Consider the following 14,875-nt stretch of genomic DNA (forward strand, 5'->3'; position numbering starts at 1 on the left):
CCTCTTCAGATCAGCTTGTAAACGGTAGCCAGTTGATTTCTAATTTTCATCTACTGCATGTCTATTTGATCATCTATTGACGCTGCACGATATCTAAACAATCTCTCCAAACCCACCTTAGCAGAGCCAAAGAACTTGGTAATTTATATGGTCTTGTCCAACTGCTAGTTATTTTACTCCTGTTTCCTGGCATCGAATGTTTCATAGTTTTTTTCAATTTCCCAGCTATTTCCTCGGCATTCAAAGATTTTCTTTTGAAAATTACATGACAAAATTTTGGGCGAGAAGATTTCCATATCATATTATCCACAACACCACTAACTGAAGTTAACAGAACTGACCTTATGAGATCTCTTGCGATTACGAAAAACAGAAATAAACCATTCAGATAAGATGTCAGTAATTTATGGATAATGTGTTACAACATATAATTAAATAATTTCTTGAGTTTTAAATGATAAACATATGATTTCAGTTAATTAAGTTCCATGCATTCTAATTAATCAGTACAGGATTGGGCTTGGACTGTGGAGCTTACTCCCAGAATTTCTCCGAAACGGCTGTGGAGCAAGGAAAGGTGAATGTGGTCGACATAGATAAGGCACTGAATTACCTTACGTTTTGCTTATGAGGGAAGGCTACTTTGATGGAAACCCTACTTTCAAATCTCTTGACAAGAAGGATATAATTATATGCACCAGAGAACATATTGAGTTAGCCACAGAAAGCAGCAAACAGAAGGAATTTTTTGTTAAAGATGCTACTAACACATGATCGGAAAATATGCAGGTATTGAAAATGCAAAAAATCTTTCCAAATTCTTACGTGTTTTACAGAACATATGTGTTACATGTAACATTATTACTTACTACATTGTGTACGTGTTCCTTGCAGTACACTTCACCTCGTGATGCTTTCAAATCCTATGGAAAAGTGAGGTATGAAGTGGGATGTCATGTTGCATGTCTAAATGAGAGCTTGATATATATTACTTGCCATGGCAGCCGCCAAGGAAGCTCATGCAACCATAGTTGTGGCGGGATTGGACTTATCGGTTGAAGCGGAGGGCTTGGACAGAGTGGACCTCCTTCTTCCTGGTTACCAAACTCAATTATCAACCAAGTTGTTCGCCAAACAAAATGATAATCGTAAGTACAAGAACTATTAATAGAATTGCATTTTTAGACCACATGATGCGACAACTAATATGTTAGCCAATATTTAATTATAATAAAGATAATAGATGTAATAAATACATATCAATTGTTTCGTCATGTGATCAGCTAACATCCTAACAATATATGTTGACTATCTTACAGGAGGAAGATTACCTCTTACATGGTATGAAGCTAGTTACGTCGAAATGCTACCTATGACATCCATGCCATTGAGGCCAATCGATACCCTAGGCTATCCTGGTCGTACATACAAGCTCTTAAATGGCTCTACTGTTAATTTATCCATTTGGCTATGGCCTTAGCTACGCTCAATTCAACTACACCCTAATAGCTGCAGTTGAATCGATGAATATTTTGTTGAACAAGACCCAACACTGCCACAAATTTAAGTACGGCGATGAAACATACAAGCCATCCTGCCCAGCAGTCCTTTTAGATGACTTGTAACACAATTTTTCGGTCAAGGTTGAAGTGAAACATGTAGGCAAAAGGGTGAGGTTGTTTTTGTTTACTCAAAGCCCCCAGATGGACTTGTAGGTACACATGCTAAGCAGGTGATTGGGTTTGAGAGGGTGGTTGCGAAGGCTGGACAAAGAATGGAGGTTAATTTTGTGTTCGGTGTTCCTAAGAGCTTGGGAATTGTTGATTACACTGGTTACAAGCTTTACCATCAAGGATACACGCGATCATGGTTGGAGAAAAAAATCATGGGATCTCATTCCCCCTTCAAATTGACTTTGAGACCAGGTAAAATTGGTTGTTAATTGACAATTGTAATCAACTTTTAGTGGTAATTAATTAGGTTATTTCGAATGACAAATTAGTAGACTTTTTAATGCATTTACCTCACTTTTTCTCTGTTTAACCTTCAACATGTATACAGTACACCCTAATGATCAATAAAGTACTCTTTTCTTCTCTTTTCATTTTGGCTCCTCATTCCCTCTTCAGATTCTAAAAGTCATTATGCACTCTTGTCTAGTTGTCCCTCTTTTATTGTTCTACTGCGGAACAATGTATAACAACATTTTTGGAGCGTCAATAGCAGCTCTGTTTTTATATTACTTACACACACACACATATATATGCAAGAATCAATTTCTACCATGAGGAATAATCTTAAGAGTATTCCAAATTAAACTTGACGACGATGCAGGTTGAAAAAGACTTTACGTAAAAAGCCTTGAGGTTAGTTCAAAAAGCAGAGAAATGAGTTACAATTAAGATAGGTTAAAAGAAATCGGTTTCTTTCAGTATAACCAAAGAAAAATCTTTACAGTACAACTAAGGAGTAAATAGTTCCCATGATTACATCCAACTGAGAATGGATTCTATCCAAATGTAAGATCCAAGGAAACATGAACACAAAATTAAGTAAATTTCTTATTCTTTGTTTCAAAAATTTGCACAAGGAAATAAAGTAGATATATGGATGAAAAGCCATCAGAAAACAAAGAGAACTGGGAGGGATGATGGATAGGGTAATCCCAACTTGACCAAAATTTATCCCGAAGAGGGGGGCCAAAAAGGCACAAAAACTACCAAGCAACAAAATATTGGGGTAAGTGGGGAAAAGAGGTTTTCAGTGGTGCGCCACTATCCTCAAATCTTATTGGAACCTAAGAAATTTGTACAGGGATGGGAGGAGGCAATATCTCCATCCATCCATGTCCCCACTATTTCCAGCACCTCAAAAAGCTAATTAAAAGGCATCCAAATTAGAGAGTGTATAACTAAATTAACCAAAAAAAAAGCAAAAAATAAAAATAAAAATAAAAAACAAGAAGATAGTGACACAGATTTGAGGAAGTCATGCTCACATAAAGCAACCAGTGATCATCTGCAGCTTTTGAGAAAAGCATCAGCTTTTAACCGAATCCAGCACCAAATACAAGTGTGCCACAAACATGTCTGCTGATTGGTTGTGAGGGGAGACGCAAGAAATCACCATGGATGCATGCATGACCATCATGTTCACGTTCCTGGATTCCCAACGGATGAATGTGAGAGGTTTGGAAAGGAGATAAAACAGTGACGTGTCTCTGAATCATGTGACAGGATTAAACGGATCGTTATGGTTTCGTTTGGTGCCTGGAACTAGATTGGATTGAATTACTATATATTAAAAGTACATTGAAGGAAGAAATGCAAAAACTTAATACCGCTTAAAAATAGAAGTTGAATTAAAGGAAACACATCTTTTCAATCCCGCAAATTTCAACGGATTAGAAGGAATACGTTTGTTTCATGTCAAATCCCTTCTAATCTTCGTTGAATGCAAAATCATTATATCATCATTATGTCATCGATATAACTAATATTTTACGATATATCCAATTCAATTCCATCCCAGGGACCGAACGAGTATAACAATAATGGAAAAAATACATATAACAAACAGAAGCAAATTTAAGTCATTAACCAACAGATGCTTAGGTACATAGCAGTCGATAGCTGCAACTTGCCATACGAAATTAAGTGAAATACAAGAAAATGAGCATCCATACTACAAATCATAATACAAATCAAAGAGAGGACTGGAATACACTTCAGGAGCCGGACGAGGGGGCTCCAAAACCAGATTCAGGGTGACAACAGCACAGCCATTACGTTTAATGGCCCGATACGAGGGATAATCGCCTTCGTTTAACAGAGCGGGGAATGATAAATAACTACACGAGTTTCCGTTATTACCACCATAGCTCAAGTGCACGTTCAGTCGTTCAAATTCTCAACTCCGATCTTCTGCAGCTCAACCTTGAGAGACTTCAAGTACTGAACAGCTTCGTCCAGAACGGCAACGGTGTTCATTTCTTTACCACCAGGTACAATCCCTCTCAGCGCCCTCACCATCTTCTTCATTTTCTGGCGTTTCCTTTCACTGTTGTAGCTGCTGCTGCTGCTACCAATGCCAGAAGACTTTTCAAGTGAAGAACGCAGCCCTTCCTTCTTGGTTTTCAAACCATAACTGGAGCAAGAATCAGAGAATGAGCTCCCATAATTTCCATGAGTTCGTGCTGTACTGACCTCTTCCTCATCATAATCTTCCAGCTCTTCCTCATCCAAGCTCAACAATGCATCAATATCATCGGAGTCCTCCTTCAGAGTAGACGATGCTTCTCTATTCTCATTATTTCTCTCGTTCAATCCCAGATTGTCTTGGATGTAAGCTGCACAGAGGTTAAAGGCAGGACCAGTAATTTTGTGGGCAATTTCGGGATTGAACATAATCTGACTTCGATGATCAGTCTGGTCGAAGATAATAAAATTCTTTGGGCAGATGCTAGAGGTTTGAAATTCAACACCATGGAAAGGTTTAAAGCGATTTGCCTCATTAGGTAAAACTGCCCCATACGCAGAAGCAACTGGAATGTGCATGTAATTATTACCCACTTGATTTGCAAAGGGCGGAGCTGCCTTGTTAGGGTCAAACTGCTGGTCACTCTGCATCAGAAATTCTAACTAAGGCTTAACAGACGGAGTTTCAACCGAAGTGTGAGATTCTTTGACTTGTAACTGGATGCAGGTTTGCGAAAATAATACAAGAACTGTTTGCAAATCAAGTTATTTCCATTCTGGTAACGAGAGCCACCTATTCCCAACCAAAAGCAACCACAGTAACTACAACTGCCTTCTTATGTATGAATACTGCCAGAGTGAAAGTTTGTCCCAAATCCCAGAGTCCAGAGGGCTTCCTATGTAATACTACGTAACAGGTTTAAGCAGCTGACGGAAATATTCAGCCTGTGAGAACAAACAGTAGGATATCAACAAATTTGTTTTAATATCTTCATAGTGGTACAATCAAGCATGTACACCAAGAACAATCATTTGAATGCATATCAATACATAAGTCCAGGCGAAGACAGCACTGCTAGAGGGAATAAAAGTTCAATACAAATTTTATAAAGAATGCCAACAACTATGGAAGTCCACACGAAACCGCAACGACAATCTTCTTTCATTTTTAACGTGCGTGAATTCAACTGAACATTTTATTGCAATCAATCGAAGCTCAAAGAAGACGAACAATGACAGGGAAATATGAATATCAGATGTACCTGACAAACTTGCATCTGGTGGAAGTAGGCAATGACCCCAACACTCATTAAAATCTTCCCGACTTCCTTAATAGCTCGATATTTCTTTACGTTTACCCCAATGTTCATTCTCACTCTTCCAACCACCCCCAAAAATCACCAAATAAAAGGATTCTTCGAAAACAGAGTTTTACCTGCAACAGTTAATCCACGAAGCAGCATTGTTAGAATGAGACCAAAAGAGCAGTGCGAAACCGAAAGATATCATCAATGCCACATTTGATAAAGAGTACGAAAACATCAACTTGTTCCAAGAACGAAAAGCACAACGGAAAAAACTTCAGTTCATCGTACTGACGTTTTTGTTCCACGATGACATAATTTTTATAGAAACACATAAGGCAATCAATCGGTTACATTAATCCTTTAGAAGTTACAATTTTTACACAAATTTCTATAACCTTACAAGCCGAATTGACGACGGAGAACTAACAAAGCAAAATAAACTATAATCTCACCAAAGTGAAGCAATTTACAGTATGACACGGAAGAACACCACCAAGCGGACGCAGTTCCTGCTGTAATTCACAAAAGAAGACGTCCACGGCATCTTGAATTTACTTCTTCAATTCCAAATCAATAGTAAATGCTCTCACTCTTCCACAGGAAAAACTAAATGGAAACAATTCAAAATCCCAGAGTTAATCAAACATTATCCAAAACTTAGCACAATAAACACACCCAATTAGTCTAACGAATCAAAATTTAAAAAAAAAATGAAGATTATTTCATTAGTCTAACAAAGCAAAAGCTCATTACCAAACTGGAACCTGATCAAATCACAACACAAAAATCAAATTAAAATAATTTCTTAATTTGAGCAGTTTCCTAGCGACATAAACAGAAGCTAATTACACAGAAACACTCAGAAAACAGACGATCAGCAGAATTAAAAATTACTTAAATAATTAATCCCAATCCAAAACCCTAGATTATGAATCCAAACCAAACTAGATCATTCATTATAATGAAATCAACAGGAACTACCTCAAAAGCAAAAAAATCAACCTTCAAGCCCCTTAAAAACCAAAACCCACAAAAATTTACAGCAGAAAAATGTTAAAGATCAAAACTTTGAAAGCAAAACCTAGGTTTTACGGAGAAGATGGCAGATTTGAACCAGATTATCGATTGCAGAGGATCAGATTTCAGATTTGGGAAATGGGTACTTTTCTCTGAGCAGAAATTTCCCTAGATTTGCGCTGCTGAACAAGATCTACCACTACTGGTTCTAGAGAGGGAGTGTGCGTGTTTGTACGAGGAGGGAGAGAGAGAGAGAGAGATGGGAGGGCGTGTCTGGGAGTAGTGGGTATTTAATTTTTGGGTTTTCGTTGGGATATGTGAAGGGGCCGAGGCAGAGAGGAGTCAAACACGGAGCGTGGGAGCCGTCGGATTGGGGGCCTTGGAAATGCTTTCCGTCTATTGCGGGCGCAATGATGGCCGTCGGATGGAGCACGCGTGCAGGGGGCAAATGTGGGGCCCTCCTCTGCGAGGTTTGACGATTGCGTATCGTGGAAATGACTCCTCTCCTCTTTGCTCGTGTGAACGCCCCATTTCCCTTTGTTAATTACCCCCTTAATCACTTCAATTATGCTTTCCATAATTTGTTTTTAGTGGGCTTTTTCTCTCTACAGCCGCACCCCATCCACTTTAACACACACTCTTCTAAAAACTAAAATAAACTCTTCTTTCTTCTTTTGAAATTTAGTTACACAAACAAGCGATATTCAACATTAAGTAATCGAATCAAAATAGATATTCAGTATTGCCAATGAGGATTGGCTCAGTTAGTAAGATCTTTATCTTGTGAGTTGTTCCACTAAGGTTTGAGCCTTATTGCAAAGTTTTTGTTGCTTTGCGATCTATAAATTCCTACAACTGGAAGCTGACAATTGATTGTGAGTATGCCCTAACGCTAGTGATGAGAGTAACCAACTTCCCCCTACACTTTATAAAATTTCGACATATATCTAACAAAAGCAAGTTGGCAAAAGTGTTTATTAGGAATTTGGATCCCATACTGATCTAAATTGTGGGGATCCTAAGGATCCTCATATTTTAGTCATTCATCGTGCACTGTACGGTCAGAAATCATTTGACTTTTTTTATTTAAAATTAAACACAAATAGTATCTGACGAAAACTAATCGATAGACGATGAATTACTATTAAGGATCCCCATAAAATGAATCTGAAGAGTATCCTCTCTGTTTATTAGCATATAATGCAATATAATTGTGGGGATCCTAAGGATCCTCATATTTTAGTCATTCATCATGCACTGTACGGTCAGAAATCATTTGACTTTTTTTATTTAAAATTAAACACAAATAGTATCTGACGAAAACTAATCGATAGACAATGAATTACTATTAAGGATCCCCATAAAATGAATCTGAAGAGTATCCTCTCTGTTTATTAGCATATAATGCAATATATGCCCTTAATATAGAGAGAACCGAGAGACCGGAAGACATTAAGATAGCGATAAAGGCCATTAAATTCTAATGAGAACTGATATAAATATAAAAGTTAATACAAAGGTTGGTAATTTTAATTTATATACTAATTATTGATTTAATCTCCATTAAGTTATATTTTTGTTTATAATTTGAACTTGTTGTATTTATGTGTTGTTTTCTTTTCGTTTTTGAATTGCATGCGATATCTTTGACGAATTTATTAATACGTGAATACGACCCCTCAAGCTCAAGGTGCATGAAAGACGAAAAGATGGTGATGGATGTGTCAATTTGTCAATTGGTGTAAAGTATAGGCTGCCAAGTGGCAATAACTTTCTAACCACGCACCAAACTTCATGAATTGACAGAAGTGACAAAAGCCCCTGCATATTTAAAAAAAAAAAAAATTTAATGAAAAAAGTTTAAAAATTTTGAATTTTAATAAAAAAATAAAAATATGTTATTTGTAAAGAAAAATATTATTAGCATTTCAAAAATCTCATTCTACACTCCTTATAAATATATTTTTCTTTCTAAATATAGAAATTTTAGAGTGTAAAATGAGAATTTTGGAGTACCAATAACAATTCCCTAAGTGAATAGTATTATGAGTGATTTTTTAGAGTAAAAATATTTTTAACGTTAAAAGTGAACAGTACCATGAGTGTTTTGTTAATACTTCCTCTTCTTTATGGAATAATGTTAGGAAAATTAAATTTATAGATGAAATTTATAAACTAAATGATGCACCTGTCGTCAATAAGAATGAACACGTTTATTAAGTCTTAAGTAATAACTCAATTATCAACTTCCATGTCATTCAATTCGTAAACTTTTATCTATAAATTTAATCTCTCTAACATCATTTTTTTGTATGATGCATGGCAAATTGAGAGATTATTTCTTAAGTTGTAATAAATTATGTTTTTTATTTTATTTTTATAGTTACTTATTAGACAAGAAAACTAAGTATTTTTTATATATTTTTATTTCTTGCTAAGGCTTTAAGTTATTTTCTCTATTTAAGCAGCATATAATTTAGGGTTTAGAAGATTTTTGTAATATTACTGTTGAGCATTGCTCTTTAAAGAAGCAAGACTATTTTGTGGTTCCTCCCTTTTTACGTGTGTTTGTTTCGTGTTGTTATTGTTGTGTGCGCTTTCAAATCTGCATCACTTTACCTACGAAAACAATAATCGGATTGGATGGATGATATGAATAATTGGTTTTTAAAGTAAAAACAAAATTCAAGGGGCTTCATACAATTCAGGTTTGCACTATGTTCAGCTCTTTTTTTGGCAACGTTATATAACTTGATTTACAAGGGACACAAAGCGAGATATCATAAGTCAAATTTGAGTTTTTGGGTAAGAATTTTTATTTTAAAAAATTAGATCTTCAAATTAAACAATCATAAACGATGACTGTCATGTGATTCCAAGTTTCAAGCAAGACATAACTATACCTTTTTTTTTTTTTTTTCTAAAAAAAAATAAACGATATTATCTACACTGAAGGAAAGGAGATGGGCTTAGTCTTACATTGGGCTAGCAATAATGTGGTTCAAATTCGCCTTTGGCGAAAATTGAATCTAAGACATCTCACTTACAAGTAAAAAAAATACACTTAATGGTAGTACTAAGGGCTGATTTGGTATTATTGTGCTTTGAAAAAAAACTGCTTCTGCTGTGCTGTGAGAATAAGCAGTTATGAAATAAAGTAGCAAATTATTAAGTTTAACTTGTAACGATTTAACTCTTAACTTTTACTTTTAACCTCGTAACCCCTTTCTCTCTCTCTAAGAAAAAAAAACTTTCAAAGAAACAATCCTAGCCGTTGACCCCCATCTTTTGGTTTTAGGATTGGTCACAATCTTTTTTTATGTCTTCTCTCTTTTCCTTTATGTTCAGTTGTGGTCATTCTCTTGTTCTGTTGAGAAGAGCATTCGTGATTGTGGTCACTCTCTTGTTTTTTCGAGAAGAGTTGTTATGGTTTTGGTTGTGAACCACAAATCCTAAAGCGTCACCTATTGTTTTAATATGAGGTGATGATTTTAGAATGCTCGAGTTTGTTAGAGGTGATTCATAACAAGACTTCTTTACTAACAATTGCAAAAATCATCAGTGGATGGTGCGGTCTTTTTTTCGTGGTGCTTTAGTTCTTTGGCTCGCAATTTACGTTTCGTCCTCGTGGCAAGGCTTTAGGGTTAGGACTAACAGTCCTCCATGGCTAATTGTATTACACATTTGATGAGTTTGCAATTGTGAAGTTGGTACATGTTTGGCCTTTTGGATTATTCTAAGTATCCCGTTTGACATGCTTATTTTATGTATGTTCAATTGATCATTTCTTAACCTCGCAATCAAAATATTTCATATTTTGTCATGAAAATTTGAAATTTTAACTCTCATTAGTCATTGCTAAACCCTTTTTTTTATTTTTATTTTTAAAGCAACATTGGGAATGAGTCTGAAAGGAAAATTGCACACAAAACTTCAAGCGCATGAGTGAATTATAACAAACCACTTGATCACATTACTAGACTTTAAATACAATACTTTCTTCGTTTAATTATGTATTTTGATTTTGTGTTACTTGTTTCCTTCTTTTTTTTCTCAATGTTTATTACTAAGTTGACTCCAACCGAATCTCGTTACATATAAATATTAACCGTCAAGCAATTCATCCCAAATACAAGCCAAGAGAAAGTGACAAAGTCATCATACTTTAACGAAATTGCATATTAGCAAAGTTTAAGCATAACTATCTCAGCCTCTGGATTTCAACACTTCAACTAAGCTCAAGCTTCGCAGAGTAAAATAATAGAAAAACAGTATGTTACTATCAGATATAGACGCAATCACCAAAACCTGCAATATATAACAAGCAAATTTTGTTAGAATCATAGCACTGAGGTTAAGGAAAACAAAAATATTAGATTATGCAGTGTGTTATAGTAAACAAATTGGGTTACTTGGATTCGTCACGACGACGACAAGGCCAGCGCCATTGAAGTCGCAGTTGTTGTATCCGTCGGCCTTATAGTAAAGATTTATGGCAATTGAGGCATGGCTTATCACTGTATTTGGCAAAAAACATGAACCATGCTTTTGTATTTTCAATATTCCACAACTGAAGTCTATGATTTCTTGCAATGCAGAGTCTGGGATTCCTGGCTTAGCCACACACCAAGTGTCCTGCAAACCCAAAAAAACCATCTTAAACTGATCTGAATGATTTCATCGATTTGAGATTTTGGATTAAACGAGTTATGTTTTTGGGAGGGAGAAATTAGATTTTGATTAATTACCTCCTGTTTCTGTGGCAGTGGAGGTCCTTATCCTCCTGCCAAATAATAAGGGATAGGAAAGTACTGGGCTCTTCCCCTCGACAAAGTCATTCTTACTTACATGTCAATCACAGTTTGATATGTGTGCATAAATTTTAATTTTTGAGGTTTTAATAAATTTTTCTTTATGCATTCTTAATTTTTTTTAGTTTTATAGTATGTCAAACTGTGATTTGGAAGGAACGACTGACTCATTTGAGAGGAGTTGAGAAGTGTCCAAATGCAAAAATTATTATAGACACATACTACTCACAAATACTCAGCTGGCCTAGTAACCTGCAAAAATGGTATAGCCCCAAAATGTTTAATTAATTTGTTGGAAAGAAAGTTCTAAAATTGAAACAAACTAAACTATTTATAATTGTCTATATTAAATAATGTGAAATTGAAATGGCCTACTTTTATCTGTCAAGGAAATGAGACCAGTATGGGTAAAATTGCAATTCCATTGGTTTCTTCCCATCTTTTGGTAGCAAGCATTCATGGCATATGAGGAATGGTGCACTGGTGTATCTGGATAAAAGCAAAAGCCTTCTTTCACCGTTGGGCTCCAGTCTACGTAACTGCATGCATAATCCGCTGCTCAATGTAGGGTTTCTTGTTGTGCTGCAGGATTTGCCACACACCATGCAGATTAATTAAATTAATCTAAGAATTTGCTGATTGTTATGAAAATATGGTTTTCAGCTGGCTGACCTGTGCATTCACCAGCATTAAAATCTCTCCTGCAAAATATTTTAAGTCATGGATTATATATAATTAGGCTATTTTGGCGTGTGAGGATTATAATTATTAGTTTGGCCAAAGCACCTTTTTAGTCCCTTCACAAAGTCGCACTTTCGTACTTTTATTTTCAGTTCCATCCAATTTGGTATTCGTCAACTCCATTGATTCGTTGTAGATCGAAGGTAATTTTGAAAGATTTCATTCAAGAAATCAACAGAAGTTGACAGATGTACTCAAACTGGAAAAAGGTTGGAGCATGGACCAAATTCATTGCAATTGAAAATAAAGCCACGAAAATGTAACATTATGAAAACTATAGGAAAAGGGGAAAGTTTACAAATGTAAAATGCTGCATAGAGTTATGAAAATAAAAAGGAAAAACTAGTTTTGCCGCTTAAGATCAATTGGAATAATCTCGATTTTACCTGAGAATAACAGAAGAAGGATAGAAAATAGGACATGGCAGAGCTAACTCAGCCATTTTTGCTGTACTATGTGAGCTAACTCTGTGATGGAATTCATGTAGAGGGGAGATGAGTTACTTGTAGCAGTTACAATATGATGTGCTCCACTTTGTCCAGATTGCATGAAGTTTGGCATGACGGTACTTAATTTGAGGCCACCTGCGGCACTGTTTCTTTGTTTTTTTTTTTCTTGGTCATACAGCTTTTTTTATCGGTTACTATATATTACAAGAACCAAAGGGTCCAATTTTTCATGAGGTTTTGCCCTTTTTTCTTTAGAACTAGTAGAATCTTAGATAATGCTTAGGATTATGTTAATATGTGAATTACTTGTTCAAGGCTTCAAGCTATCTCATTTAAAGAGAATCTGCGCAGATTTGGAGAGTCGGTGGAAAGAGATGGGAAAGCATCCGAATTTGTGTTCCTTTTTAAGACAACTAATTATAAGAGAGAATGTTTTGGAACTGTGGCATGTATACAGTTGGGATAGCCTGCATGCACTGCAACCAGTAGCAATAACAGGTGGTTACGCCTCTAGTGATAACAGAGAAACAATGGGGCATGTATTGAGCAGCTTGAGATATTATTAGGGGTACTTAGGCCAACGGATGAGATGTTCGTTGGCGAAATGAATTTAAAGCAATGGATTGCAAATTCTTTAATTCGAGATAATGCAGTAGTTGAAGTTTTGGATGCTGATTTACTTGGGACAGAACCGTGAGCAGGAGGGGTTGCATATCATCCACTATAGGATTAGCTCTACCTTGTTCTGCAGAGTTGCTGGAGGAGAGGATTAACATGAAAGACGCTGGTTGCTGTTTTTCTATTGGCAAATGACTGGTTTGGTTCTTCTAGTGATGAGGATGGTTGGAAAAAATGTACTCCTCTAGTATCACTATTTGGCCCGTCAATATTGGTTGGTCTGGACAGTGCTTCTACCATTTGCATCCGAGTTTCAATCTTTTCTCGTAAATTAGAGTACCTAGGACTATGACTTGTATCAAGAACAGTACATTTTGCAACATGCAGGCTTAATTAACCTCCTTAACAAATCTTGAGGGAATCTTAATCTTCAATAATCCAACATCACTTGCTTCATCTAGGCTTAAATCCACCGTGCGTGACTGTATATGTACTTGTACTAATCTTTTCAGCACACCAATTCACCAACCAATTAATAAAACGCAACTTCTAATTAGGGTTAGAAATCCAACTCATTACTTTGGCTTTTATATATATGCAAGTTGTGCGTAATGCGCACACGGTGTTAGGTCGAAACCGCGTTTGGCACGACATACTCAGAACCATAATCCGCTCAGTTTATAGAATTGGGAATTCATACTCCCACTAGAGTCCCAATCACAAGATGCCCTATAGTCTTGTACTCGAGTGCCAGAACGAAAAGGGAATACTGTCAACCAAATTTGTCAAACTTAATTTGATATAAATGCTTCACGTGTTTACTTACTTGAAATAAAGGAAATCGTGAATTTGAGAAGTCGGTAATTTTTGAGCATGTTTACTTAGGTAATAAATTACGGTTCATATTGTACACATTTAATATTTCAAATATGTTAATAAACGCGTGAAGAGTTAAGAATTGAAATAATTATAACCCTCATGTGCTAGTAAACATGCGAAATATCTCGGATTTTGCTTTGATATGTATAATGCCAAAGTGGCTATTAGTCGTCGGTAGGCGGCTAGCCTTTTCGGATTTATATACTTTCTGAGTGTACAAGTAGAGAGGTTGGTGGTAAGGTTTGGTCCTGCTGGGTTGAGTTCAAACTTCAGAGTCAAATTGTATATTCTTTGATGATTCAAAGAATCACAAACAAGCGATATTCAGCATTAATTAATCGAATCAAAATAGACATTCATAATTGCTAATGAGGGTTGGTTCAGTTGGTAAGATCTTCGTTCTGTGAGTCGTCTCATCAAAGTTTGAGCCTTGCTGCAAAGTTTTTGTTGGTACGCAATCTGTAAATTCCTACAATTGAAAGCTAACAATTGATTATGGGTCTGTCTTGATATTGATGATGAGAGTAACCAACATCCCCCTACACTTTATAAAATTTTGACATATATCTAACAAAAACAATCTGGCAAAAGTGTTTATTAGCATATGCATATAGTGCAATATATGCCCTTAATATAAAGAGAACCGAGAGACCGGGAGATATTAAGACATCAATAAAGGCCGCTAAATACTAATGAGAAATTGATAGCAAATATAAAAGTTAGTACAAGGTGGGTAACTTTAATTTATATACTAATTGTTGATTTAATCTCCATTAAGTTATATTTTTGTTTATAATTTAAACTTGTTGTATTTAGGATAAGGATTGTCTTCTCTCCCACTTCCGGTGCCCTCCTATTTTATGTGATCACGATTAAATTACGTTAATATTATATATTTTTTTATACAGATAATAAGACAAAAATGAATAGTAATATAAAATGTTAACGTAATTTAATCGTAACTACACAAACAAGAGAACACAAAAAAGTACCAAAAATGAAAGGACAGACAATCCTTATCCTTGTATTTATGTGTTGTTTTCTTTTGGTTTTTGAGTTGCATGTGATACCTTTCA

The 14,875-nt window shown here is 35.7% G+C and overlaps 1 protein-coding gene and 2 pseudogenes across 4 annotated transcripts; 1 reads left to right on the forward strand and 2 right to left on the reverse strand.

Moving 5' to 3' along the window:
- The first annotated feature begins 406 nt into the window (after positions 1 to 406).
- Positions 407 to 1,929, forward strand: LOC125476453 (annotated as a pseudogene).
- A 1,640-nt stretch (positions 1,930 to 3,569) lies between these two features.
- LOC103951257 (transcription factor bHLH144) lies at positions 3,570 to 6,601 on the reverse strand. 4 transcript variants are annotated; one of them, XM_048582220.1, is made up of 4 exons: positions 6,399 to 6,601; positions 5,737 to 5,890; positions 5,240 to 5,412; positions 3,570 to 4,922 (listed from the first exon to the last, which is right to left on the reverse strand). In XM_048582220.1, the coding sequence occupies exon 4, from the start codon at positions 4,626 to 4,628 to the stop codon at positions 3,894 to 3,896; it is 735 nt and encodes a 244-aa protein (XP_048438177.1). In that variant the 5' UTR covers positions 4,629 to 4,922; positions 5,240 to 5,412; positions 5,737 to 5,890; positions 6,399 to 6,601; the 3' UTR covers positions 3,570 to 3,893. The 4 variants fall into 4 exon arrangements, with proteins under 4 accessions (XP_048438177.1, XP_048438179.1, XP_048438176.1 ...); XM_048582222.1 differs by having other exon boundaries at positions 5,755 to 5,890; positions 6,366 to 6,601; XM_048582219.1 differs by having other exon boundaries at positions 6,366 to 6,601.
- A 3,312-nt stretch (positions 6,602 to 9,913) lies between these two features.
- LOC125476454 lies at positions 9,914 to 12,295 on the reverse strand (annotated as a pseudogene).
- Between the last annotated feature and the right edge of the window lie 2,580 nt (positions 12,296 to 14,875).

This window comes from the organism of the source record quoted next, unplaced genomic scaffold (assembly GCF_019419815.1).
Source record: "Pyrus x bretschneideri cultivar Hongxiangsu unplaced genomic scaffold, Pyrus_bretschneideri_v1 Contig19, whole genome shotgun sequence".
Taxonomy (NCBI): domain Eukaryota; kingdom Viridiplantae; phylum Streptophyta; class Magnoliopsida; order Rosales; family Rosaceae; genus Pyrus; species Pyrus x bretschneideri.

Coding starts and splice junctions, on each gene's coding strand:
- LOC103951257 (XM_048582220.1), bottom strand. CDS start 4,628: ATGCAGAGTGACCAGCAGTTTGACCCTAACAAGGCAGCTCCGCCCTTT.